The sequence below is a fragment of the Platichthys flesus genome, chromosome 8, assembly GCF_949316205.1.
Source record: "Platichthys flesus chromosome 8, fPlaFle2.1, whole genome shotgun sequence".
Lineage (NCBI taxonomy): Eukaryota > Metazoa > Chordata > Actinopteri > Pleuronectiformes > Pleuronectidae > Platichthys > Platichthys flesus.
This window is the reverse complement of record NC_084952.1, coordinates 8,348,812-8,375,514: the sequence shown is the minus strand read 5'-3', so window position 1 is coordinate 8,375,514 and position 26,703 is coordinate 8,348,812. Positions and strand designations below refer to the sequence as shown.

At 40.0% G+C, this 26,703-nt stretch overlaps 5 protein-coding genes across 7 annotated transcripts; 2 read left to right on the top strand and 3 right to left on the bottom strand.

Annotated features, from left to right (window-relative positions):
* Window positions 1-533: 533 nt before the first annotated feature.
* Window positions 534-6,809, bottom strand: si:ch73-335m24.2 (protein eva-1 homolog C). 2 transcript variants are annotated; one of them, XM_062393188.1, is made up of 8 exons: window positions 6,659-6,809; window positions 4,200-4,405; window positions 3,985-4,108; window positions 2,774-2,926; window positions 2,357-2,500; window positions 2,201-2,272; window positions 2,013-2,093; window positions 534-1,488 (listed from the first exon to the last, which is right to left on the bottom strand). In XM_062393188.1, the coding sequence occupies exons 1-8, from the start codon at window positions 6,753-6,755 to the stop codon at window positions 1,100-1,102; spliced, it is 1,266 nt and encodes a 421-aa protein (XP_062249172.1). In that variant the 5' UTR covers window positions 6,756-6,809; the 3' UTR covers window positions 534-1,099. The 2 variants fall into 2 exon arrangements, with proteins under 2 accessions (XP_062249172.1, XP_062249173.1); XM_062393189.1 differs by lacking the exon at window positions 2,013-2,093.
* Window positions 6,810-10,116: 3,307 nt separating this feature from the next.
* On the top strand, window positions 10,117-14,595 carry clic2 (chloride intracellular channel 2). The gene is made up of 6 exons (XM_062394352.1): window positions 10,117-10,373; window positions 11,820-11,929; window positions 12,460-12,585; window positions 12,700-12,800; window positions 13,341-13,522; window positions 14,000-14,595. Exons 1-6 carry the CDS (start codon window positions 10,320-10,322, stop codon window positions 14,159-14,161), a joined length of 735 nt encoding a protein of 244 aa, XP_062250336.1. The 5' UTR covers window positions 10,117-10,319; the 3' UTR covers window positions 14,162-14,595.
* Window positions 14,596-14,662: 67 nt separating this feature from the next.
* On the bottom strand, window positions 14,663-16,513 carry urp1 (urotensin-related peptide 1). Its single transcript, XM_062394353.1, has 5 exons — window positions 16,340-16,513; window positions 15,988-16,107; window positions 15,846-15,886; window positions 15,615-15,720; window positions 14,663-14,901 (listed from the first exon to the last, which is right to left on the bottom strand). The coding sequence occupies exons 1-5, from the start codon at window positions 16,440-16,442 to the stop codon at window positions 14,870-14,872; spliced, it is 402 nt and encodes a 133-aa protein (XP_062250337.1). The 5' UTR covers window positions 16,443-16,513; the 3' UTR covers window positions 14,663-14,869.
* A 2,346-nt stretch (window positions 16,514-18,859) lies between these two features.
* On the top strand, window positions 18,860-22,314 carry c1galt1c1 (C1GALT1-specific chaperone 1). 2 transcript variants are annotated; one of them, XM_062393795.1, is made up of 2 exons: window positions 18,860-19,398; window positions 20,754-22,314. In XM_062393795.1, exons 1-2 carry the CDS (start codon window positions 19,335-19,337, stop codon window positions 21,719-21,721), a joined length of 1,032 nt encoding a protein of 343 aa, XP_062249779.1. In that variant the 5' UTR covers window positions 18,860-19,334; the 3' UTR covers window positions 21,722-22,314. The 2 variants fall into 2 exon arrangements, with proteins under 2 accessions (XP_062249779.1, XP_062249780.1); XM_062393796.1 differs by having other exon boundaries at window positions 18,861-19,013.
* Window positions 22,315-23,139: 825 nt separating this feature from the next.
* Window positions 23,140-25,965, bottom strand: mcts1 (MCTS1 re-initiation and release factor). The gene is made up of 6 exons (XM_062393797.1): window positions 25,781-25,965; window positions 24,707-24,859; window positions 24,510-24,607; window positions 24,293-24,426; window positions 23,534-23,601; window positions 23,140-23,440 (listed from the first exon to the last, which is right to left on the bottom strand). Exons 1-6 carry the CDS (start codon window positions 25,789-25,791, stop codon window positions 23,359-23,361), a joined length of 546 nt encoding a protein of 181 aa, XP_062249781.1. The 5' UTR covers window positions 25,792-25,965; the 3' UTR covers window positions 23,140-23,358.
* Between the last annotated feature and the right edge of the window lie 738 nt (window positions 25,966-26,703).

Here is a 26,703-nt window from a genome sequence, read left to right as displayed (position 1 = left end):
GCGCAGTGGGCTTCTGCGCAGCATGTGCGCAATGGGCTTCTGCGCAGGATGATTTTTTTATTTAATTTAATTTAATTTTTAATTTAATTTTTTTTTCTAATTTAATATATATTTTTTTTTAATTTGATTTTTAATCATCATCATCATCATTTCTCCGCGATGGTTCAGCGGTAAATGATTCTGGTCTTCACAGGAGATTATGTGTGTGTGTGTGTGGCCGCGGAGCCTCCCGGTTCTTCCTGGCACCACGCTGCCGGTGCAAACAGCCCAAGTATTTAACATGGGCGAGGAAAGGAGGCGGACCGCTTCTCGAAGCGCTTCTACCTCCGGTGTGTCCCCGGGGTTAGAGGATGATGGTGTGACTTAATGTATTGTTTTAAATTGCATGTTTCACGTCATGAGAAATCAGTCTCCTGTGTCGCTTGTACCAGGAGCCGGTCACCCGTCACTGGTTATCTTGGCTTGCTGTCAGCGTAGGGGCTGGAGTCTCCACCAGCCGTCCGGACCGCTCCGTGAAGAAGGAGGAGGAGATGTTACTTTACTTGGAATGCGGCCACTTTATTTCTCGGATATACAGCAGGAGCAACGCTCGTATCACCTCCAGGTGGTCCGCCACTTCTCGTTATACACACACTTTTAGCGTCTTTACCCACAACACCCAGGTGCACTACGTCACACACTACAAACTTTCCTTAAAGGGGCAGGCCATACTGCAACACAACAGCTCTCGGTCTCATATACAGATGGCAAGAGAAAGCAGAGAGGGATTTTTACACACTGTCTGATAAAGATTCCGTCAGTAAAGGCAAGGAGTAATGATGAATAAGGTTTTCTTTAACAAGTTAAGTCTTTCATTCTCACTTTCCAGCTTAAAACTATGACATGAGCTGAACTATGAACGTGAACTATTCATGTTTATTTGTATGAACTGAAATTTGAACTAGTTCATGAGAGGTGTAAACTTGCACAACACTGCTCACAACCTTTTATGATGTTTCATGATGAACAACAGAGCAGATTCATGAAATGCCTACATTAGATAAGGAGGCACTGTCAGGTTAATAAAAAAAAGGGGTTAGGGTTATAATTTCCACTTCTGTCAGTTGTCGTAAGTTTGAATCTTGTGGATGGCGTAGGGGCTGGAGTCTCCACGAGGCCAAATGTCTCCGTTGGGCAGATCCCTCATCCGTTCCACCCCGCGATCAACCATCTCTACCGCCGTCGACGTGGAGGGGCTGAAGATGTCCGTCGTGCGGTGGGATTTTGTGAGGCGACAGAAGGACGACGTGTCTGAGACCTCGTCCTCATACAGGTCCTCCATGAGCTCGTTGCGCAGTCTGCGAGACACTTTCAGCTCATCCTTCAGGTCAGAGACCAGATCCTTCACATCTCTGACTAGTGTGGAGCGTACACCAAACAGGCAGAGGAGGAAAACTAGGCCAGCACAGATTCCAGAGACAAAGTACAGAGCCACCTTCTCTGGTAGATCTGGAAGAGAGATAAACACTGGTTTAAATGCCCCATTGTACAGATAAAACCAGCTTGTCTAACTCGTTTCCAGGGCTTTCTAAAACACTAATATTCAAACTATACAAAGATATTGTACAAAGCAAATCTGTGGTAGGTTATGATAAGTAAAGCCTTTATTTAGAAATTAGCCATTTTCATTTAGTAAAAAGATTAATCTGTTTAAGATATCAACAGTTTTCAACTAATGCAGAATGTAAACTTACCTTAAATATGAAGAAAATAAATTAAATATCAAATAAGGTTTTCAATTGCATTACCAGGCCATGATGTCATAAGTTTGACAACATTTTTAAAAGGATTAAATGTTCCCTGCAAAACCATGTGCAAATTTCAATTTCTTTTTCTTGTTGCATTGTATTGAAGGGGATTAAATAATTAGAAAATGCTAATATAAACATCTGTGGCATGCAAATATATATGTTCAAATCTTTAAATCTGATCTACAATGATAACAACTGTACATGCAGGCCCAGTGCACATACCCCAGATTTTTTCAATGATCTCCAGACAGTTGGTAAAGAGCACGTTTTGAGGCCTGTAGGTGGGGCCAGTGTACCATCCACCTGCAGGTGAGAGCCTCGACTCAGACCATGGACTTTATATAAAAAACCTCAGACACCAGTCAAACTCTGCTGCTTTACGATCTGTCAACGCTCAGTCTCACTCTCACCGTGTGTGTAGTCTGAAATCAAGAAAGGATCAGTCGACCCTCGACCCACGTCTTCCAGAAGATACTGGGGAACTAAAGTGAAAACAAGATATTTTCACATAAATACTTCAAACCATATTACATCGGCTACAAGCAGTAACGTCCCCTGTCACTCACCACAAGTGAAGGAGACCCGCAGGTGCTTCCTAGTGCCGGAGAAACAGGGGTCACCAAAGGTTTGAGTATCGGCCAGGAGAGAACAGCTTGCTCTCCCATGACACCTGCGGGACACCTTCCTCAGAGCCAGTGCTGACAGACACTCTGCAAGGAATGAAGATGGATCAATGAATCATTATAACAGATAAATAAGTGTAATATTGTTAAAGTATCTGATCAACAAACACTATCATCTAGATATCTATACACAGTTTTCCCAGACTTAATACTTCTTAAGAATAATTGAGCAAATCACTCATTGATATAAACTAAAATGGATGAATAGGGCACAGGACTTATTCATTAGTCTCCACCATGCAACTGAAGCTTGCTCCAGTACTTGGCCATTAGATGGTTTATAAGATCCCTGATTCAGACCCATGTCGTTGTGTGATCCAGGTTCCTGAGGACAGTAAGGACTTCCATGCAGCAGGTGTCCAAAAGAGGCAGAGTAAATGGCGAGGACGGTCTCATTTTTACACAGCAGCCTCAGACGCTCGTTTTCACACACAAGCCTCGTGCGATGGTGCTCTGAAAAAAAGGATGGTGTAAGTTTACCAGGAGGGACAGGAAAAACACTGTTACATTAGCAAAGCAGGGACATTTGTGCATGTTGTGTATTCATACTGCTGTGATCCTTCCAGGCAGTGTGGTTTCTATAAAAAGCGTCCAATACGAGCCCTTCAAACTCGATCAGTAGCGGCCTTTACTTGCTGATATGAAAGCTTTTATTTAACAGAATGAAAAATCCAATGTACTTATGTTTATATTTAGCCTTGTTGATTTTCTTAATTAAAGTTCTATGTAATAGGCTTTATTTGTGTTTTCCTTATTTTGTATTAGTCCTTTATTTATTTCGTTGTAATAAGGGTTTGATTGTGACATTTTAGGAATAATTACCAAATTAAAAGAATTATATTTATAACCTCTATAGTCTGTCATAGTTGTTTCTGGGCGGGATGTGAGTACATCACTATCTGGTGTGGGTTTAGACAAATAAAGTAAGTATATAATAAAGTATGTGTGTTTCAGACAGTACCCAGTGTTTGTGTGTCCCCAGTGTTTGTGTGTCCCCCAATTAAACAGAACACAACATGGACATTGAAAGACAGTGACTCAAGATCATTTTTGCAATATATTTTGAGTCAGGACCATGATAAGGAGTTTTGTCGCAGATCTAATAGAGAGAAAGAGAGAGTAGAAACCGGAGGGATTATTTAGAATTCTGAAGTGGCTAACTTTCCTTGTACTTTTCAACCATATGACATCAGCGTCCTTTTGCTCTGTTGTCAGGAAGATGAACAAGACAGACAAGACGTCCTTAAAGTTGACTGGAACAGCTGATATCTCCATGATAACTGAGCACAATCAGTCCTTTGATGAGGACATGTGATGTGGTTAAAAGAAAAAGAAAAGGAATATCTAGTTTCTATTCGTTTGTCAAACTTAGTCAGACTCTATCCAAGGTCACGGATAGCCTTGCATGCAGACAAAAAAATCCTCATATTGAAATGCTGGCACCCTGTTCACCTTGTGTGAATATGTGTGTTATCCTCCACAAATTTGATATCGAGAGCTCAGTGTCCTACCTGGTCTGCACTTGTAGGACACGAGGAGATACTTGCTGGTGAGTGGACAGGGGTCTTGTCCAAACACTGCACTGAAGACAGGGATGTGACAGGAACGTCGATCCTGACACTCTGACAACACTTTCTGCAAAACCAAAGAAAAAAATGTTGAGCATGCTCACTTGCAGAGTGTGTCACCGACACACCCAGTTTACATTCATCGCCCAGTGACTTACATCTATAGCAACCGGTGACGTGCACGCTGTGTCCTCGTCCACACTCATGTTTGTGTTTGCAGAGGGACATAAATGCTGATAAGGCACTCGTCGTCCATAGAAAGCAGAGAGGACGGCCACAGACGTCCTGGACGGACACTCGATGACGAGCGTGCTCCCTTCACATGCATGAGCCGTGTGGTTCTTCAGGATTGTGTGAAGATATCCTGAAAGAGAACATGCGGGGACATGACTTTGTAACTGTTCAATAGTTTATGAACACCCCACTTATCAAGTTGAGATTTAAATTAACAATTTATAGAAAAAAGAGAAAAAAAGACATTTAAAATACAATGTTTTGACTCCTTCAGCAGCCAGAAATACATAATTTCTACTGAATTGAATGTTTCTATTTTCCTTTCCACCCTATCAAATATGTTGCAGTAGCATGTTTCATTGCTTCCAGCTCATCCATAGAAACCTACTCCACGAGTTTCTGAAGACATACCTGATGTTTAATCTTTGGATTACTTTCTTGCTGTGGAATGAAGCCCTGATAAACCCGCTCGTTAAGTCTGTCTTTACAACCACAGTGTTTAAATCATACACTCACACATCTTCCGCCGCAGGCTGGCAAAAATATTTCTACCGCACCTTGATTAAGAAGACAATGTCTAATAAGCATAGTCATCTCAGGTGTACATAAATAGCAGGTTATAGAGAAAAAGTTAGTTGAACTTATGGTACTTTACATTAAAGTACATTACATTTTATTTATCTGACGCTTTCATCCAAAGCGACTTACTATAAGTGCATTCAACCATGAGGGTACAACCCTAGAACAAGATACAAGAAAGTACTATTTCTTCAAGAAAGCCAAACTACAAAGTGCTATAAGTAATGGGCATTTAAGTGCTACTAAATTGTTAGGTTAAACTTTTAATCAAAGTTATAGTCAGACTTCCTGCTGTCCTGATGTCAATGGGGAGCTCGTTCCACCATTTAGGAGCCAGGACAGCAAACAGTCAGGATTTATTTGAGTGGACGGGCTGGGGTGGGTGGTTTTACCATGTCCTGGATGTAGACTGGACCCGATCCATTCGCAACACGGTGCGCAAGTACTAGTGTTATGAAACGGATGAGGGCAGCCACTGGTAACCAGTGAAGGTAGCGGTGTAGTGTGAGTGCATGTAGGTTGAAGACCAGTCGAGCCGCTGCATTGTTGATGTTGGCAGCATGAGTGTCCCAGGTAATTAGGAGTCTGGGTGGGGCCAACACAGAGTTGTCAAAGGTAACCTTAATAACTACTGGCACTTTGTAGTTTGGCCTTTTTGAAGCTAATTGTTTGTACATGATTCTTGCTGATCTGGGTTTGTACCCTCCCGGTTGAATGCACTTATTGTGAGTCGCTTTAGATTAAAGCATCAGCTAAATGTCTTAATGTCCCATATGAGGCTTTAGTTTTTTCAACACTCCCTTTGTACAGACCAATTATTTTCAATTATGGACAAAAGCTGGGGCGTGATTGTTTGCTTTTAACTCTAAGGTTAATTCAGTTAACCAGCTTCTTAATCCCTAAATATTATCTATTTTCTATGAAATTTACATAATTATTCAATTTTAGGTGACCCATATCTAACTTTACCATAGCTTTAACGTTACCATGGTTAGTTTGCCTCTTGTCTTTGCACTTGTTGACGTTGTTCACTGGACTTGAATATTTTAATATTTTCCCATGTAAGTGACGTTTAACTGACAAGTACTCTGTATATTATTACACTTGACAGACACACAAATAATGTATAGTGACATAATTGTAGGTTATAAAGTGCTCCATTGTTTACATTGCATTTTTAATGCATGGGTGTAGCTGAACTCACAAACATGCACGCCAATGAAATACAGACACTGAAGTCATTATACCCTCCAATGGGTGTTCCTGTACATGCCCATATATATATGTGTGTGTGCGTGTGGGTGTATGTGTGTGTTGGCATGTGTTTGTGCGAGTGTGTGTTTGTGCGTGTGCAGTTTAAAGCTTCGTGGAGCAGATACAAGACAGTACCAGGCGCTCACTCACAATGAACTATTATTAGGCCCCTGAGAGGCTGCAGCCACATGGGGTTAGACTCAGAGATACACTGTTCACAATATTAGTGTCTAATGTAGAAGCTACTTTGGCTTTTTTACTATAAAGATATTTGAGAAGTCCAACCATCAAAATAGCTCAGTCAAAACCTGAAACATACTCATAAACTCATCTCAACTGTAGATAATCTATCAGCGAGGGAGTGAAGACCTAAGTACACCCTGGTCCTTCAGACTGAGCTGCACCAGCTGTTTTACAAAGCAGGATGTGCACATAATGTTGAATGTCTTCCTCTGCAAAACTGTCGCAACCTTAAAAGTAACAGCTCAGCATTTGGGTTTTCTCCAGAACAGGAACAGTTATTGATGTAAAAAAGAACAGAGCAACTTACGAGAGAAGTCGGGAGCCGCGTGTGCAGTATGTGCACTCAGAATCAGGAGGAGAGGTAGGAAACAGAGAGACCAGCACAGACTCCATGGTACTGTCATCGTGCTTACCCTGCATGACAGACCCCAGGCGTTTGTTGTAATGTGTTGTTGTGCAATTGACTGCCTGGGAGATGGCGATCAGTGGGTCAATGGTGCTATTGTGCTTAAAACCGCCCCCTCCTTTAGCAATAAAAAATATCAAATCCAGAGCTGCTCTGGCTGCGCTTGAGATGAGAAATCAGATTCTGATGAATTCACATCTTTCTTTGGGCGTAAATATACAATGCAGAAATAAAGTTGTGAAATTAAATGCAGAAATCTCCAGCCAAGTATTATCACTTTCTCTATTTAAACAGCAGCTTTGTGATGGAACTTTAGCCATTGAACTCTCAACATGAAACAGAAACCTCTTCGTTGAAAGTGGATGTAGGGATGATGTCATTTTATCTGTTCTGAGTTTGATAATGAGAGGCCGCCAGCGTATTGCAGGGCCAACGTATGGAGTCATTTTACACTTACATCCACATCTACCAGTCAATCTAACTCTATATCGACATGTCTATAGACCGTGGGAGGAAGATGAAGTATCCGGAGGAAAACCCACGCAGACACTGGGAGAACATGCCAACACCTCACCGAACAAGGAACCTTCTTACTTCCTATTGAGAGAATTAAAAATGTCTGTTGTAGAAAAGGGCCTGTTTCAGGAGATGTATTTGTTGGAGCCTTTTGTTGATTAATTAGATCTTGATCTTGAAACACGGGGTAGTCAGGTTAGCTTTTTCCCCGAAAATCCCCCTCATCACCAAGTTCCTGCTGTGTACTTGACTCACGGGGGAGTGGCGGGGGAGTGGCGAACTTCTCAACATCATAGAAAGAAAGTGAATAAGCCATCTGAAATTTCCCAACATGTTGAACTGTGTATTTAAATCCTGATGAGGATCCCTAACCTTTGTGTGTGTGCGTGTGTGTGTGTCTTTGTGTGTGTGTTGGCAAAATCAAGACTCATTGTCATGGAGTCGTAAATAGCGAGGGTCCTGTTTATGGAGATAAGGCTCTTTTTTTTTCAGGAGGTCACTTCCAGCAGCTGTGTGTGGCCAGTGGAGATATGTGTATCTCTCCCCATGAGACGGGCCTCTCCTATCTTTCTGTCTGTGGAGGAGGAAGTTAAAGACCAATCGTGTCACGCGTTTCCAGAGCGGCCAGCTATTTCCAGGAATAAAATCTGAGCTCTTCACTCTGCCAGAATCTACTGGTTTCACTTTACTGGAGAGGTTGTGATAAACCTTAATTTCCCTTTTACACATCCCCTCAACGCATTGTGAGGGCTGTTGTCACACCAACCAAACACTGACACATAATCCATGTGAACTCACTCCCTGCCGCTGAGCTCAGGACATTATCAGTGACTGCAGCCACTTGTGAAGGTGAATCAAAATGAATTTCTGAATAACAGCCCGGTCATTTATCACACAGACTCAAACACTCCCTTCACAGCCGTGGACGTAATAATGTCGGCTGATAGTCTAACAGGAGAAGCCCTCGTTTTAATCGTGTGCGTAGGAGTGACACTCCCACCGCACACTCCAGTAAGATTCCACCTACTGCATGTGTCAATAAAGAGAGTCATTTTTCATTAAAAGTGTTGGCTCGCTGTTTTAGTTCTCGGGTCACTTCCTTGACATTAGTAGAGAATTCTTATCACGGTTAAATGTTTTTCATCAAATTTCCAAGAAATGTTTGGAATTTCTTAAATGATGATAAAAGATTTGTTCTACATACTCCCTCTCAGTTATATAAATTCCCTAAATACTCTGAAGTTAAATGAGGTCGGTGCAAGGCAATGGTCTTGTTTCAGTGAAGTTTTGCTTTTGCTAAATTCCTTCTAGTGTGTTGCATTATCTCAGTGGTGTTTTGGTCATGTTTCTTTGGAGAAGTCTACACCGCAGCGTGGGGATTTCATAATAAAATGTCCCTTTTCCAATTTATGGTAAGTGATATATTTACAAAAATCTCTGAGGACAACGGTTCATGAGATGATAGAAAACTATCAGATACAAACATGTGACTCATAATATCCCTCGATCATTTGAAAGAATGGAGACAAAACCCAGTTCGACCTGCTCTATAGGAACAGTAGAGTAGAGAATAGTGTACAATAAGCTAAATATACTCTACTACATTCTGTAAAGGGAGGAAAAAACTGTTCTTATATTAAATTCATTCTCCATACTTCAGATACTCGGTACACAGGAAGTTAAATCTGTGTTTCTTCAGCACTGAGGATTAGGCTACACAATGAAAAAAAAATTATCATGAAATAAACAGGCGCAAAGAACTGAAATATTGTGGCATAAAAAGTAGTTCAAGAAGTAGTGGAGCATAAATGATTATATTTATATATATATTGTGAGGTAAAAGTATAAAGTGGTATGACATTGTAAATTCTATCCAAACGATGGTGAAGAAAACATCACACTGCAGAAAATATTCCATTTCAAGTGAACATCCTTAATTGAAAACGTAACAAAATTACATAAGCATATTATTATAAAAGTGATAATGGATACATTTATGAAAAGTAAAGTCAAAATAAAAGTATTCGATGCAGAATTATTATTCCATTTATATAGGAATTATATTGCAGTACTTGTTTGAGGTTAATATTCATGATTTTATATATAATTTTGTTGTTTTTTTCAGTAATAAAGAGCCACGTTTTATAACGTGATTGCATATGTAATATGTAAAAGTTTTACAAATGTAGTTGAGTAGAAGAATGATGTAGCATAAAATGTAAATACTCAAATAAAGTACAAGTACCACAGATTTGTTCTCAGGTGCAATACTTACTAGTACATAGTTACTTTCCATCACTACCGATATCAATACCTACTTAGATGTCTGTCAAACACTAATTATCAGCCATAAAAAAAAAAACACGCTTTTTTCTAAAAACTTTTGTTTTTCATATGGCAGCCAAATAGACTAATAAATCATTATATGTGTGTCCAGGTGTTTCTCAACATTCCTGTAGCCAAAGTCAATATATGGCTCATTATTAAGTCACACAGATGTGAGACTGAAAGCTATAAGGAACTAAATTAAATTAGGTGTTGCCGCCGTTCTCCCAGAGTCCCTCAGAATACAGTGGCTGCTTTGTATTAAACCATGGCCCTCCTGTGAAAAGTGTCCCTCCATTACTCCTTTCTAAACCATCTCACAGTGTTGGAATGTGAGTGGCTGTAAATGAAGTTTGTGTTTTGAGTCACACATCGTTATCAGGGGCTGTATATTGCAAAATGCAGATCGGAGCTGCTATTTTAAGCTCTTTCCTCATAGATTTTGGCATGTTAGAGTGTGCACCCCGCCCATTCCTCTGGAGCCTCCCTCTCCCCATGCTGGTGAAGTGTGTTCACAGAGATAGCCTCCAAGGAGCCCTGAGACAAAACACAAGCAGCAGTTAGGTGTTGAACTCTTTCTCCGGACATCCACGACCAGAGAGGCACTTGAAGCCAGAGCAGCGTTTGGGCAGAGTCACCAATCATCAGTTTGTTCTTCAGCTCTGTGGATAGTTCAAGCTTTGACTGGAGCTAAAAAGAGTGAATACACTTTTCTAAGAAGATGGCACTTCGGCAGAACTCTGAGAAGGAGCCAAGCATCGAGTTGTTCATTAAGGTCAGTGGTTTCTTTTCAGTTTCTCTATCGATTTGCAAGAAGAACTTTGGCATTTCACAATTCTTGAATTCTTGACTGTGCTGCCTAGATGTCACTGTTTCATTTGATGTTATCTAAGGAAAATACAAGAAAATCAAGATGTCAGGAAAGGCTTTGCTTCTCACTTAGCAGTATTGAAAAAGGCAGAGATCTAACGTGAGTAAAGCTGCAACAATCAGAGGACAACTCTCATTTCGATGGGTCTCCAGATACCAGATGTTTAAAGTGTTTGTGTTCCTGCTGAAGGTCACAGCGTGTTATTTTTAATATCAGTGACTTCTGGCCTTCGACAGACTGTCCACCTTATCACCGTTATACACCCGGGAGGAGCGAGGATCAGGCAGGGTGACTGGCCCCAAGCCTGGGCCGGGCACACCCACTTTTACTCATGCGTACGATCGCACAAACTGAGAACACTCACAGTCAGAGGTTCACGTTATTTGTCATCTCAAAATTATTTTTGCTTTTAAATGATCTCCCGTTGTTTGCTTTTTAAATGTTTTCGATTCAATTTTTCATTTTTAAATGGTAAAGCTCCTTGTAGCTGTTTTGAAAGGTGCCATATAAATAAAGGTTATTATAATTTGTCTAGAATGCCATCACAAAAGTTTAGTTCTATAAATGTTTCTTACTCTTAGCACATTTGTGTTTTATTTGATGGTATCCAGGCAGATATATGGTGTTTCAAATAAAAATAGGGTCAACTGAAGCTAAAGGCAATATAAATAGTATGTTATGTGATTTTAGATGTTGAACGTTTAAGTTACAGCAACTTTAAGAAATAGTTCTCCCAGTTTGGGGATTTCATCTCTTTCTTTCTGAGAGTTAAGTGATAAAATCAACTAAATATGAGTCCAGTACAGACTTTTCTCTTGTTTCTTTCCATGTGTTAAACACTAGAGAGAAAACAGAGTCAGCTGGCCAGATTTGAATTGTGATGGTGGCATCAATTCACTTTAACAACAGGAAGGTGGATTGTTCCCAAAATGTCACAATTTCTTCGACATATTTAAAAAATGATGTCTCAAAGCTGGAGCCTTGAGAAAACCCATTAGTTATGTTGTTGTAGTTTGAATGTTTGCTGAAGGAGGAGCTCACATGTTGCTGAGGGCACCACATCCATTGTTTTCCACCACAGCACAATGGCCGCTTTTCCCTTACGGGGAGGAAACTGCCTTTAAATATCACAGACACTCCTCTCACTTCTTTATCAGCGTGGAGAGATGCTGTATATTTGTGGTTCATTATTTATAAGATAATAACCTTTTATTGATAGTGTGGCGAAAGCAGGAAATGAGGAGAGAGAGCTGGGCAGACGTGCATCAAAGAGCCCGGGCCGTGCATGGAGGCCTCAAGAAACACGAAAATACTGACTTTATCATCAACATTCATTTCTCTGTTTTCCAGGCTGGACATGACGGCGAGAACGTGGGGAACTGCCCCTTCTGCCAGAGGCTCTTCATGGTTCTGTGGCTGAAAGGAGTGAAGTTCACAGTGACCACTGTTGACATGAGGAAGTAAGCACCTCTCCTCTCGCACTAACACTTCCTGAGCATCTGGTCACAGGGACTTTCACACAGAACACTGTACAAATTCACACGTTATTTCTTCTGTAACCCAAACCGTGTCTCACTTGTCTCTCACTAACCGAGCTCAGAGGGAGGGGCCTGTTAACTCAAAATGTACAAAGAGCTCATTGTCGCCCTTCAGACAAACACCGTCTTTAATTGAACCTTTTTATTGTGTGAAGTCATTACCGGTGTGCAAATAAGACCAGGATACTTTGAAAGATTACCGATAATTCCATGATTCAGAACACACACACACAAAGGCCTCTGAAAGATGCAGCCCCTCCCAGCGCAGTGTTTTCATAACTAAACAAACCTACAGCTTACATTGAAATTAATCCTATACACCACATCTGACAACCTCCATAACCATCAGGCTCTGTTTTGGCATGCTTCATAGCAATCCGATTGTAGAAAACATGACTAAAAGTCTCTCTGTCCACCTCTCTCCCTCTGTCCATCTTTCAATGTCTTTCCAGGAAGCCAGCGGAGCTCAAGGACCTGGCCCCGGGGACCAACCCTCCGTTCCTCCTGTACAACGGCACCCTGAAAACAGACTTCATCAAGATCGAGGAGTTTCTTGAACAAACAGTTGCCCCGCCCAGGTATCGCTTGTGTGCTTAATCATTTCTGCAAATATTGAAGAGTGAATTTGGTGAGGGCTTATTCTCATTGAGCATGTTTACTTTCTCTTTTCTCCCCCCCCCCCCGCCCTGCAGGTACCCTCATCTCAGCCCGCTGAACAGAGAGTCCTTTGACGTGGGCGCTGACATTTTTGCAAAGTTCTCTGCTTTCATCAAGAACAGTCCCAATAACGCCAGTAAGACCAGTTTCTGTTCATTCATTCAACCCCTCACGCCTCACGTTTTTTTCATTTATTATTTCTAGTGGTGGAGAATAACTTTGTGACTATTTGCATTTTTTGATTTTACAGAATTTATTATATAGACTAAATAGTTTGGTGTTTTGACAAGGACAAACAATTTTAGATGTTAAGATATAGGCTTCATCTTATGATATAATATTCTGCTCATCTGTTAGCCCATGAGTTAGAATACAATAATGTAAAATCAATAGGAGATATAAGGCTCTCTGGGGCTATTATAGTTGTTACAATAAATGTACTCGATGCTATAGATACTTTTACTAAAATAAATGATTAACATTCCTACACCAACCAGTTACTTCAGATACACTTCAAATAATTGTAGGAGAGTAGCAAGCACAATATTTATTTCTGAGTAAGTGCCATGAAATGGAAATACTCAAGTTAAGTGCAGGAGCCTCGAACATGTACTTAGAGGGGGGTATAGTTGGGTACTTGGTTAATTTCCTCCACTTTCTGTTCCTGATCATCCAGTGCAGGAGAGAAACCTGCTGCGGGAGTTTAAACGTCTGGATGATTACCTGAACTCGCCCCTCCCAGAGGAGATCGACCACAACTCCAGAGAGGCAGTCGGTGTCTCCAAGAGAAGGTTCCTGGATGGCGACCGCCTCACCTTAGCCGACTGCAACCTGCTGCCCAAACTGCATGTCATCAGGGTGAGACACTGTTTTCCTGTCGGTATTGTTTCTGCTCCTCCCTGGTGCGGTGCTGTGTTATTTGTTCTTCTAGTTAAAGTGTTGAACTGACACCCGTAATGTTAAAAGACAGGGGAAGTTCATAAATATAAACAGCACATTTAAAACACAGGGGCAAGGTGTTTGACAATACTTACGAGAACTTTGAGAAACTTCTGACGTCATTTAAACAACCAATCAAGGCCCAAAAATATACAATTCTCCAGTAATAACCAGAAAAGAATATTCTGAATGAGACAAATGTGTATTACAAACATTACAGCTTGAGGGACTATTCTAGTAAACCTCCAGATGAAAACTATGGACCAGTTAATGACCAAAACATGAGCCCTTTGAACAACTGATCTGGGTGTTTCTCTCTGAACTTTAGGCACCTGGTGTAATGTGTGTTTCTCAGTACGCTTCAATTTGATCTTCCTTTATTTCCATGGATTCCAGGTCGCTGCCAAGAAGTACTGCGACTTTGACATTCCCGCCCAGTTCACAGGTGTGTGGCGATACCTTCAGAACGCCCACGAGAGAGAGGAGTTCAAACAGACTTGTCCGGCCAACATCGAAATCGAGAAGGCTTACCTAACCGTGGCCAACCAGAGGAAATAAACTTTTCTTCTATTCTATATAATTCATACCCTGTTTTCCCCCCCAAGTATAACCGTGCATTAGGAGCTGTAGTGGGCGCTACAACCTCCGAGAGTAAACTGTAGCAATCAATCAGACACTTTTGACCTTTTGTTGTGGTAGGAGATTTTCTTTTATTGGGTTTATGTATTGAATAATGGTATTTAATATGCCAAGTTGAAAAGGCCAAATGTGCAATTGACTGTTGATGTAACTCAGCAGATTTTTTGTTTATAGTGTAAATATATATATATTTTCACTTCTAATGATCCAGACACCCTCCATTAGATATGTGTAGGATTGTGTTAGACCTTCACAAACAGTGAAACATTTTTCGATTAAAACATAATATAAATCCTTTTTATTATATTCTGTAAGTTTGCAATGTCACACTGATTAAAAAACACCAATCATAATTTGTGTTGATGTGTGTGTGTGTGTGTGTGTGTGTGTGTGCTCCTTGAACTATAAACATCAAAAACAAGCCACACAAATAAAGCATCCGATGTTCAAGTTTAATATCAGCCACAAAGAAACACAGTGTTACTTCTTCAAAAATATAATTTCTCATGCTCAAGTTCATGTGATGGATATAACGTTTGGAGGAAAAAGGAACTGGTGACGGAGAGCGATGGCGTTTGCGTCCTGATTTTGGCAAAATCCCAGTAAACGTCCTGCGGCAGCTGAGCTCTAGCTGGTGACGCAGTATTTCCAGAAACACGCTGTCAGGACATCAGACGTTGAAAAGTTAGTAACAAAGCTAGGAGACGTATGAAATCCCTTAACAGAGTGCCCATATTTTATTTATTCATCTTTATCATTATACAAATACACATCTATTCTATGTCTGCCTCTCCTCTGTGGCTTTTTTCCTTCATTTGTTCTCATTTGTAGTTGAATGTGAACATTTTGTCCAAATCCTGAAGGCCATTAAAGGAAATTCTATGATTAGGTGCATAGATATATGTTATCAGAAGGAATATCTCAGTGTGCTGGTACCTCTACTGTTCCATATTTTAACACTTTACTGCAAGTTGTCCCATATGTTATGGTTTGAAGCAAATATAAAGGTTTTTAGTTGTGTATTATTTAACAACTGTAAACCCTACAGTGGATACCTATCTATTAAAGCTGCTGTATAATAGTTAACGATTATACACGAAAACATAGTTGTAATAATGATAAAAAAGTACATCTTTATAGAAGTTTACAAATACTCTTACATAAAATGTCCGTATTGCTGCACACAACTTCATTTTACTTAATTTTTTTCCTGCAATTTCACTTCTGATAAAAATACTTCTACTTGAGCAGAGTATTCTCATCATCATTCACAAGTCTCAGTTTAACGTCCTTGTTTTTAGATCATTGAATGATAATAAATGAAACCCTGGTCCCGTCAGTGATTGTTTACAAGGAAACTCAAGTCACTCACCTCTTTTGTTCGTTTTTGGCAAATTCTGCTCCGATCTAAGAAAACCCTGAGAGCGCAGCTTGTCGGCCGCTGCCAGCTTCAAGACGACTTCTTTCAGGCCCTCCACCTACCAACAAGAGAGGTGTTTGAACAGGTGCATGGAGAGATCACACAATCTGATAATCAGCCTCCCTGCATTGACTCAATGCCGGATATGGTTTCTAATATGATCAATCGTGTTATCAGCCTTACCATGTTGCCAAACCTGTCTTGTTGTGCTGAATCTTTAGTCCCTGAGGGGGAAAAGGAAATAAAACATTGTTATTTGAAAATCATTTAATTAAACTTATTTGTACTCAAATATCTACTATAAAAATATATATTTCATTTATACCTTTATTCCAGGAGTCTCTGCCTTCATTGTGCTGCATTAGCAGAGGGTACATGTTATTGACTTCCCCGTCAGCAGTGTCTGGCCCGTCCTCAACCTCTGATACTAATTTCTGAATGAAATCTGTTTGAAATTGTAAAAAACATTCTTATCGTTCTGTCACTAGGACGTCAACAACCCTTGAGTTCAGCAGATATTTTCAGAAAATGTATTCTTAAAGTTAAGTCAACATCAAGATAATACTACAATCAATAAGTCTCATGGGGAAAAGATGAACAGATTTTTGCTGAGTTCACAGTGCGTTCAATCATCAAGTTACTCGGCACAAGAGGCAGAAAACGGTTCAGAGTCTCACCTGCCTGTGGCTCCAGGTTGGTGTCAGGGTACAGTGGTACAGCATGTGTCCGTCTGGCAGAACAAACCACAGCTACCAGGTAAAACAAAGCCAGAGAAATCATGATGCCTCAGTCTGTAAGGGGTCAGTTTTGGACGATACCTCAGGACGACTGAGAACTTCACTTATATACCCCCAGAGGCCATCCATCACAATCTGATCAATACACTATCATCACACCCAGTCTCCTTCTTAATGGTTTGGACACGATGGATCAGGCGTCATAGATGCAATTTAGGAGACCCTGTCAATTCAGCCGGAGCCTATCTGTGCTTGTACAGAGAGGCCTAACAAATGTTTGCTCTGCAGCAGTAATCAGCGGCTGTCCAGAAAAGCTCTGATGCTTTATGTCTGACACCATTTCTGTTCAAACGTCTCATCGCTCATGTCTGAGGTCACAGAGCCGGTGGAAGTATGTTTCTGTGGGTTTCTGCGTCATTTGGAGTGATTCACTTTTCTGACGTAATTGTTTTGACGGTCTATGGGTGACATTGGTCTGAAGTTAAAGGTAAAAGCAAACTAATATTTCTTGTTGTAGAGTAAAATAGTTCTAAATCGACAATTTCAATATATATTTTTGTATTTACTCAATGCTTTCATCCAAAGGGACCTACAACTGAGGGTTCTTTTCTATTCAATTTTCATTTCTACATGTAGATCAAAGTATAGATCTGTGTTTTCACTCTGCTGCACTATGAGAACAAATTCCAACATTAAGGGAGAAAAATAAGAATTTGAACGCAAATTGTTGAAATGCGTTGTGTTTCTTACACTGTGGTAACTTCTCATGTTCTTCCTTCCTTCAAAATTACATGCCCCTTTCCCTGGTAAAACATAAAAGTGAATGCAGGAATAACCATAATGTTACAGTATAGTAAACAATGTTTGACAATCTGCATAGTAAACACTCTCATTTGGGGGAATTTCAAATATATTCTCGTTGTTTAGACACTCCTTTGTTTATGTCTATTCAAAGCTTATTTACCATGTCTCTAAGACATTGGATAAGTCCATGAAACTGGTTGATGCAGCTCATTTTGTTATCAAGACGCTGTAACCACCAGTCATCAATGCTGGAAGTCAAAAGCACATATACACACACACCGCAGGGAAAGGTGCACAATCTTTATTTATTGTTTGACACCTTACAAAATTAAGTTTCATTTGTTGTTCAATGTTGTTACATTGATTTTTTTTAAATGCCATGCTAAATCGCTGGTGTGAAAGAAAATTCAGATTATGTAAAACATAAAGGATAAACTAGTCTGCAGTCATGGCGGTGGCTCTGATAGGCTGCTCTAATGTGGATTCTGTAGCTAAATGCTCACACATCTTCGTTGGAAACGATGGGAGTGCCATAAAGGTCAGAAACTAAATTGTGTCCAAAACTCTAAAAGTCCAAAAGTAGTCCGAGCTGTGGCTTTCAATCAAACTGAGAGTTGACTGATGCTCTTCAGAGGAGCAGCCGGTGTCAGGTGATTTATTCGTCTGTCTTCACATCTCTGCTAAGAAAACAACAGCATTTGATGCATGTGGCTGCCGAGCAGTTAGTGAGAGGATGGAGAAAAACAGCAGTAGTTGGTTTTAAGGTCATACAGTGACTTAAAAACTGACATAGAAATAACACAAATAAGAAACAATAACCAATTTAAATTATAAATGGGGGCAGGCCTGCCGACAAGCCATGGGCTAACGCTCTGTGTCTTGTTCTGTCCTACCCTGAAATGTCTCCTTTTATCCAACCAACTTATTATCCAGAACACAACTTTATTTGATTTGCTTGTTTCCCTGTTTTTATTGGCCATGTTTTTGTTTCTTTGTTTGTTTCTTCGTTTGCTAAATAGCAGGATTATGCAAAAACTAAGGGAAAATGACTACAAAGCTTAGCGGAATGATGGGATGTAGTTCAGGGAAGAAACCATTAAAATAGCAGACTCTGATCAGGTTTTGGATCCAGAACTTTTTTTTCTCTTTCCTTAACATTGATTTCCTACCGAATAATTCATGGGTCTTGATGGAAAAAAAACAAGGACATTTAGGAAATTAAAATCTATGAGTGTAGCATGATTAACTGAAAAACTCAAAAGGTGTTTAGTTTGTCCCGTCTTGGTTACTGTAAAAAAACGGTGCCCTCTGTAGAGCTGTAAATATTAAGTATTTAAATATAAAGTACACATTCAAGGTTAAAGAAAACCAAAATATGTAGTTTATTTTAATTGTCAAGTATATTTACACATACAGGAAATTGCATTGTTGTGGTTCGTGCATTGGACATAAAAAAATACAATATATGCTGTAAGAAAATATAACTAGGTTTATGTCATATTCAACGACTGCCAGTATATCCCTTTTACCTAAATCTTACACACTGAACCTTTAAGGTTTCAGGGAGGATTTCTTCCCTCTGACCCACACTCCAGCGCAGTAGGTGGCGGTAATGCGCCTCAAACATTAGGTGCCATTTAACTAAAAGAAGAATAATGAGTAGAACCAGAAGAAGAAGAAGAACAAGAAGAAGAACAAGAACAAGAACTAGAAGAACTAGTTGTGGGAGTCCTGCTCCGCTGAGCTGATCATTAACAGTGGAGCTTGGGGTCAGAGCAGCCGCAGGATAGATCTAACACAACCAGCCAAGGTAATACTTCTCCTTTCTCCTACTCGTTCTGCCCCAGGTGGAAGCTCCTAGTCGACAGTAAGCGCAGGAAGCCATCGGTTAGCCACACGTACAGAGACTTCATCCACAGCCCTCAGTGCCGGAGGAGTTCCTCAGCCTCCGGGACCGCTGCTCAGACTCGGGACGTCGCCCCGAGGAAACACGGACTTGTGTTCGGCGACGTGTCATCGAAACCGTCCACGTTAGATGTGGATGTGAGCATTTCTACTCACTCGCACAGTCGCAGCTACACACAGTGAAGACAGGCTGTGGGACGAGGTGGAGATTATCATCTCCGGCTTGATGACAGCAGCCGGATGTATAAACCTCCAACCTGTTCGAGCCCAAGACCACCTTAATTCCAAACGTAAGCCGGGATCTGCCACCCTGATTTCTTCCAGACAACCCACTTAAGAGCGTTCTATCATTTTTTGTTTCAATTCCTGCTAGAGACTGAATTTACGATCGAAAATATACAAAAAGAAAGGCAGTTGTGCTACTTTATTTATTCAATGGACAATCATTATTACATTACAAGATAAGCAGTCCTTTATTAGTCCCGCTATGGGAACATTTGCAATGTTACAGCAGCAGAAGACATTACATAAGTAGCGTGCAGTACTTGGGTGAAGGAATATACAGAAATAGAAATATAAGCCATTTGTTTCTGTCACTTATCATTTATCACATAAACATTACAACTCCGGTGAACGATAATTGTTTTCTCTTCCGCAATTGCTACCAACCACAATGGGTATCTGTTCATCCACACTTCCCGGACCTGTTTGAGAACACTTCTGAGTCATTCATTTTTTATACCAGGGCACTGATTGTTATCGATAGACCAGAAGAAAGGCCGTTGAGGAACTAAACCGAATTGTTTTGAAGAGTTGGCAGGAGATAAACCAGTACCACCACCAGTAGACACGCACGCGACCGAGGGGTTAGTGGCCACAGCCTCAGGCTAATGTCCTTGACAAAGACGTACCAATGCTGTTGTGTGTGTTTGTTATGTCCAGGTGTGTGAGTGTGTATGCGCTTTTGACTTCCGACATTGATGACTGGTGGTTACAACGTCTTGATAACAAGACGAGCTGCATCAACCAGTTTCAGGGACTTGTCCAATGACATGGTAAATAAGCTTTGAATAGACATTAACAAAGGACTGTCTAACAACGAGAATATATATAAAATTCCTCCAAATGAGTGTTTACTATGCAGATTGTCAAACAATGTTTATATATTGTAACATTATGGTTATTCCTGCATTCACTTTCACGTTTTAGTAGGTAAAGGTGAAAAATCTTTATTTATTGTTTGAAGCCTTACTGTTTAATGTATGTACCTTTTTTAATCGGTAGCAAAAGCTGTAATAAAGTAAAAAGTAAAATGCTTTCTAAAATTGGATTGAAAAACCTAACCTGCTTTTTAAAATGAGTTATCATAACTGAAATGATTCATTGATTACTTAACAATGAGCAGATTTATTAAACTCTAAACCTGTTCCCGAAGCAAAACCTCTTGTCAAAACTTGGTTAAACTGAGCTGTACAAAGTTGAAAGACAGCCACCTTTAATGTCTGCCAAGCAATACACGGTTTGTTGGCTGGTAAGGTCGTTGGGTGTCAACAGCAGGGAAACGGTGTGGGTCATCAGGGCAGGGAAGAAGCTGAATATTGTGGTTGTGTTTCACATCAATTATGTGTTTTTTGTATTTCTCCAGTGTCTGCTGCCAAAATGGTGTCTGAAGGAAGCTCCTTCGTGAAAGGGATGTCCATGGGAGGCCTCTTCTGCTTGGTGGTATCGCTCCTGAGCAGTTTCAGCCCCAGTCCGAAGACCAGCACAGAGGAGCACCACCACCATCACGTCAAGGCCCCGAGTAAAGACGAGTTGAAAGAGCTCTCTGACGCTCAGATGCAGGAGTTAAGCAAACAAGTCCAGGTTTATTGCGTCGTCATGGTCCAGCCAAAGTTGATTGTTTATTGGGCGGCAGCGCTAGACACCTGGAGCAAACACTGTGATAAGTCTGTGTTTTACACATCAGAGGAATCTAAGGCACTGGAGGCAGTAGACCTGAATGAAAAAGATGAATGGGCAAGGTTACGTAAAGCTCTGAAGCATGCTTATGAGAACGCTGGAGACCTGCGCTGGTTCTTTTTGGCGAAACCCACCACATTTGCCATCATCGAGAACCTGAAATACCTGGTGCTCACTAAGGATCCCAGCGAACCCTTCTACCTGGGCAACGTTATGAAGTCAGGCGAGTTGGAGTATGTGGACTATGAGAGTGGCATTGTTCTCAGCTACGAAGCTCTGAAAAGGCTGGTGCATGTGTTTCAGGACAAAGAGAAATGTCCCGAGAGAGGAAATGCCCTGTGGAAGATGAATGATGACAAGCAGCTGGCAGAGTGTCTCAAATACACCGGTGTGTTTGCAGAGAATGGAGAAGACACGCATGGGAAGGGCCTGTTTAACAGCAAGAGCGTCCACACCCTGATATCAGACAGCATGAAGGCGAACCCCAATAACGTGTTGGAGGGCTGTTGCTCGGACATGGCAGTCACATTTACTGGGATGTCACCAGGACAGATGCAGGTTATGATGTTCGGAGTTTACAGACTCCGTCCTTACGGCCACGATTTCCATGACGTGTTAGCCTTTTACCCTCCTGAAGGCTCAAACAATGACTAGAGACTCATTCCTTGAAACTGGATATGGATTTTGTTGTTTTTTGTCATCTATAATGGCAAAGCTAGGTTTGGGGAGATAGTTTTCTTATGCTGTTGGTAAAACTTGATTGAGTTGGAACAACTCCTTTATGTATATTTGTACATTTTGCACTTGGCACAATCAGCACCCCATTTCTTTATGGTGTAGGTGAACAGGCGATGGGTGTGTCGTCCTTTTGAATGAAGATTAAAACTGGGAAATAGATCAAAACCTTATCTGGAGGTTTTAGGTATTGTCATTTGTTATGTATATAAAATGTTTGTCTTTTTGTTGTCTTAAAGCTGCATTAGTTGTTAAATAACACTGTTTTGAAACTACTTAATTTTTGTAAGTGCTTTGCTCTTTGTTATGAATTACTATCTGTGAGATTACAAACTAAACCGTTTTTAAGATTTTAGTGAAATACCAGTCAACATTATATCAAACATGCCAGAGCCTTGCCCAAGTTTCATTTTCTTACCATAGTATGCTGGGGTTGCATCCGGATATGAAGAACCACAGCTAAATGGTACTTTTTCGTAAAATAAATAAAATCAATATATGGAGTATCTTTATTAAGGTGAAAAATCATTGCTACCATTTTATTTTATATTCTGCATTAATTACCAGGGAAAGTAGTGGATTGTCAGATTGTAGTGGTGGAATGTAATTAAGTACATTTAGAATTATATAATAAGTATTTCTACTTGGTGTCCCATCAACAAAGTGATAGTATCAAATAATACAGTACACTCTGAAACAAGCTTTTCAACACCATGAATGCTTTTATATTTGAGACTGGAATTTGTATGCAGGACTAATATTTTATGTAATAAGAGTACTTTCAGATTCAAGTATCTTGAGGTCTTCTTCCACCACTGGTTATTTCCTCACATGTACTCTATGGAAGAGTCTTAATGTCAGGTTTTATTGATACCGTATTCAAATATGCATGTTTAATTATGTCAACGGTTAATAACACTACTGACTGAGGGATCATTTACATAACCGTCATTGATATAAACTGTTTGAAGGAGTAAATAATAGAAACATGTCTAGAATAAAACAGCAGTTTAACAAGCTACAACTGCTCTGAAAAGATCAATCAACACAACTTTAACATTATTTTAGGTTTTGTATTTGGACAATTGTATTTCCCTCAAGTAGTGAATGTTTGTTATTAATTGGCAAATGAGTTAAAAGAGCAGATCAGCCGCTTTAAGCTGTCAGTCATTGTGTAACTTGACGAAAGAGCAGAATAACCAGTCTAACAAGTAAAGACTTCCATCGCCAGTTCCTTAACAAATGCTCTCAAGTTGGCAATGCAAATAATGTAAATAAAATAGTTGACTTGTCCTGTGTATTGCTGGAGTCGGAATCTAAAATCACAGGCAACACAGTAACATGAGCATCTTTAATTGGATCCAATGCAAAAAAAGAAGATCTTTCTCTTATTTGTGCATAGTGGCGATTTGATTCAGAGCCTCCAGCAGGTTACACGGCTATGTCCAAAGGTGTAAACAGTTGACTGGCAGCTCATGCCCCACTGTCAAGAGCGTCATGGTGTCCAGGGGAGGGGGGAGGCAGGGGGGAGGGAGGGCTTGTGTGTGTCGATGTCATCATTTATACGTCTTCATGTGCCACAGTCCATCATTCAGATAGTGAACGTTCTCAATTCCGATTCCCTTGTTGACTTTTTCTCTACAAATATGGATAAAAACACAGATTCAGATTGTGTATCACAAGAGCAGCAAAGTAAATATTGAGTAAATATTAAATACTTAAAAGTCTTACATGCTTTCTGCAGACATCTTCATAACGCCAACACAAAGTGCATGTTGCTTACCCTCAGCCATTATGGCCTGCGTCCACTCGTTAAAGAAAAACTTTAAATGTAGTTGGTTGTCACAGTATCGACTCAATGCATCGGGTGGTCACATGTTTTAATATTGCACCAATGTGAAAGGAACCGATCAGAGTGAATGCAAGTTTGTGCTTAAGAGAGAAAGGGGAAACAGTGCACGTACCAACACTGGTACGCAGGCTCCCTCTAGTGGTACAGCAGAAGAGGCTGTAGTCTTTCTCTGTGTGCACGCTGTTTATTTTCCCTCAGGTTCCGGGATCATTAATAAGCTTCACGATTATTTTATTTAATCAGCCACTCATGACGATGGATTTAACTTGAGACAAACATGATTTCCACACTAGGGTTACGTTGGAGGAGGCGGAGCGAGATTTGACGGAGCCAAGTTAACATCTATACACCGGTGTGTCAAAGTGTATAAGTGCCAGCTCCACACCTTTGTCCAGCATGGCTGTGGCTGACAACGGTCAACATTAAATCATTTGTTTCTTATTAGGAATAAACCATCATCTTGAATAGGTAAGGCCTACGCTACTGTATTTTAACGTTGGCCATAACAGTAGTACATGGAGAGCCTAATATTTTCTGAAGTGGTACATGGTGTAAAATGTTTGAGGGGTCACTGAGTAGTTGCCCTATTGGAGTTCAGGCTTTGCCCATGATGTGCAGCATCATGTACCAAAGGATACAACTACTGTCGTGGCTTCAGAAGGGTAGAGCTGCGCGCCTGGTGACGTCAACCCGGGGCACATGATGTTGGCACCACTTAAGACAAATTTAATGGCTCCTTTGTCTACTTGCTGGTGAGGAAGAATGAAGGGATCTATAAAATGAAAAAGGAGTTAGTTATCTGTGGGAGAATATTATAATGTAAACAATTAACAAGCTGACATTAGAAGAATTTACATTTATGCAACAGTCTGAGGGTCGGATAGAATGGTCCATCTCTCTGTCTGAAGAAAAGCAGCTCTCCATTCACTGTCAGGATTTCAATGTGCTCATGGCTGGAAGATACAAAAATAAAAAAATCGACATCATTCACTGTCAAAATTTAAAAAGATATTCCGTATGAAACACAGATGAGAAAAAACGATAAGTCGTACCATCTCACTATTTTCACTGGGTCCTTTTTGGGCATTATGTGATTGAGCCATGACTCGATATCAGGAAACTGGTTCAACAGCTGCTTTTTGATATCTTTAATAACTGACGTTTTCAGCTGGATGCAGTTCGACACATTCTCCTTCTCATCAAATCTGAAACAAAGGACAGGACATGACAGACGTGAGATGCAGGTGAGAGCTGCAGAAAAAGTTAAATGGACCTTTACAAAAAGATTACTTTGCCCGACGAATTTTGTTGCATTGCGGTTTTTGAAGAAACAACTCTTTTATGGTGTAATATAAGTCCACATACATTGCCGAACCAAATACACAGATCACAAGCACAATAATTTCACAATGATTCAACAGTGAATTAAATATAATGTTGAAATAATTCAAATGTGGATGTTTAAAGCCAATATCAACACTGAGGAGGTTGTGCGTTTACAATTTTTTTAAGATTATTTTGGCATTACACTAAATTCAAGTGACGACTACAGCAAATCGTCATGTTTGATTTTACATTAACTAAAAGTTGATAAGCTTGTAGTATCTTGTGCATTGATACAGAATAAACACGCTGATGCTGATGGAGCTATTACAGAGTTGAATCCAAAACTTGAACTTGAGGTATTTTTCAAACTATGGCTGTGATACTTCCCTGTGGGTAAAAGCTCTAAATTCGTCACTACCACTGTAATGTAACGAGTAGCTTCATACAGGAAGTGACAGGAGTTTCAGACAGTGATCATGAATTTAAGGAGGTACGTGAATCTCCACTGGTGTACAGAGGTTTATGTTTGTTTCCTGTTGTCTTTGGATGATACGACATAATTCTGATCATATGAGACAAGTCGGTGCTGAATGACACAGACACATTCAGTTTCTTATCTGCTTCACATCAAATACAACAACAGAGGATTTCACCAAATATGACTATTCATATCCACCTGTCTGATCGACTTCAGTCAAAATCTAAATCAGACTCAGAAACACGACTTCTGATCAGTTAGCATTAGCCACCTAGCTGCGGCTAGCTAACGCTATAAAAGGTTGAAATAATCAACAACGTACTTTTTAAACATCCTCGTTCTTCACCGTGGCCGTTTCCCTCAAAGGTGAAAAGGCTGGTCCACGCGAACTGTGTCAGACTGAACGCGATAAACCCAGGTAAACACAGAAAGTGAACGTCCTCCACTCAGAAGCGCTACAGCAGATCCACGCCTGTTCAACGGACACGGGCCAGCAACTGTCTGACGCTTGCGTCATTTTACGACAGTTTGTGGCTTGACACGGCAGATCTAAACATTCAGGTCCTGATGATAAAGTAAAACAGAAAATTAAAGTCGATTATAATTCACATTGCACAGCCTCTTAGGCGATGTCAACGTTTCAATTAACAATTTTATTTTTATAATTTGTTTACGTAACTTTATTTGCGGAAGTACAGCCAAGGGTAAAGTTAAAGTAGAATAATAAATAATACTTATAGATATATAAAAATGACAACATACGTCACAAAGCTCAAACATATTCAAATGTATTTTAGTTGCTTTTGTAATTGTGAGGTGTATTGTTTTTTATTAAATTCTCGACTATGACACAAAATGTATAGTTTAGCGTGGAATTATGATGAGATTATTGAATTTGAATGTCTGATTATGATGAGAATTTTAATAAGATAACCGGGGAAATCCTTTTTTTAAGTGGTACATAGTCAAATGACTTAGACAAGAGAAATTTGTATAAAAAAAGTATAAAATAGAATAAGTAGGCAATACATTTATTTTAAATAGAAATACAGAGAATATGTACATAATATACACCTTCCAAGACAGATGTAAATGGTATTTGTCGAGACACATACTCGGGTAAAGTACAGTAGATATATATTTACATTTGTATAATTTCACTAAATAAACTATATCATATAAGTACATAGTTATACCACATTTACTATATAGTTATACGTATATAATAAATGTATGAATGTATAG

Bases quoted from the DNA above. Each gene is read 5' to 3' on its own strand.
- clic2 (XM_062394352.1), top strand. From the start codon at position 10,320: ATGGCACTTCGGCAGAACTCTGAGAAGGAGCCAAGCATCGAGTTGTTC. The intron at 10,374-11,819 runs GTCAGTGGTTTC...TCTGTTTTCCAG, and splicing joins GCATCGAGTTGTTCATTAAG to GCTGGACATGACGGCGAGAA. The intron at 12,586-12,699 runs GTATCGCTTGTG...CCCGCCCTGCAG, and splicing joins CAAACAGTTGCCCCGCCCAG to GTACCCTCATCTCAGCCCGC.
- mcts1 (XM_062393797.1), bottom strand. The intron at 24,427-24,509 runs GTAAATTCTTCT...TTCATTTTATAG, and splicing joins CCTCAGACTGTTGCATAAAT to ATCCCTTCATTCTTCCTCAC. The intron at 23,441-23,533 runs GTAAGACTTTTA...CCATATTTGTAG, and splicing joins AAGATGTCTGCAGAAAGCAT to AGAAAAAGTCAACAAGGGAA.
- si:ch73-335m24.2 (XM_062393188.1), bottom strand. From the start codon at position 6,755: ATGACAGTACCATGGAGTCTGTGCTGGTCTCTCTGTTTCCTACCTCTC. The intron at 4,109-4,199 runs GTAAGTCACTGG...TTGGTTTTGCAG, and splicing joins CGTCACCGGTTGCTATAGAT to AAAGTGTTGTCAGAGTGTCA. The intron at 1,489-2,012 runs GTATGTGCACTG...TCTCTCTTCCAG, and splicing joins GATCATTGAAAAAATCTGGG to ATCTACCAGAGAAGGTGGCT.
- c1galt1c1 (XM_062393795.1), top strand. From the start codon at position 19,335: ATGACAGCAGCCGGATGTATAAACCTCCAACCTGTTCGAGCCCAAGAC. The intron at 19,399-20,753 runs GTAAGCCGGGAT...GTATTTCTCCAG, and splicing joins AGACCACCTTAATTCCAAAC to TGTCTGCTGCCAAAATGGTG.
- urp1 (XM_062394353.1), bottom strand. From the start codon at position 16,442: ATGATTTCTCTGGCTTTGTTTTACCTGGTAGCTGTGGTTTGTTCTGCC. The intron at 15,721-15,845 runs GTAAGGCTGATA...TCTTGTTGGTAG, and splicing joins AAGACAGGTTTGGCAACATG to GTGGAGGGCCTGAAAGAAGT. The intron at 14,902-15,614 runs GTGAGTGACTTG...ATGTCCTGACAG, and splicing joins GCCAAAAACGAACAAAAGAG to CGTGTTTCTGGAAATACTGC.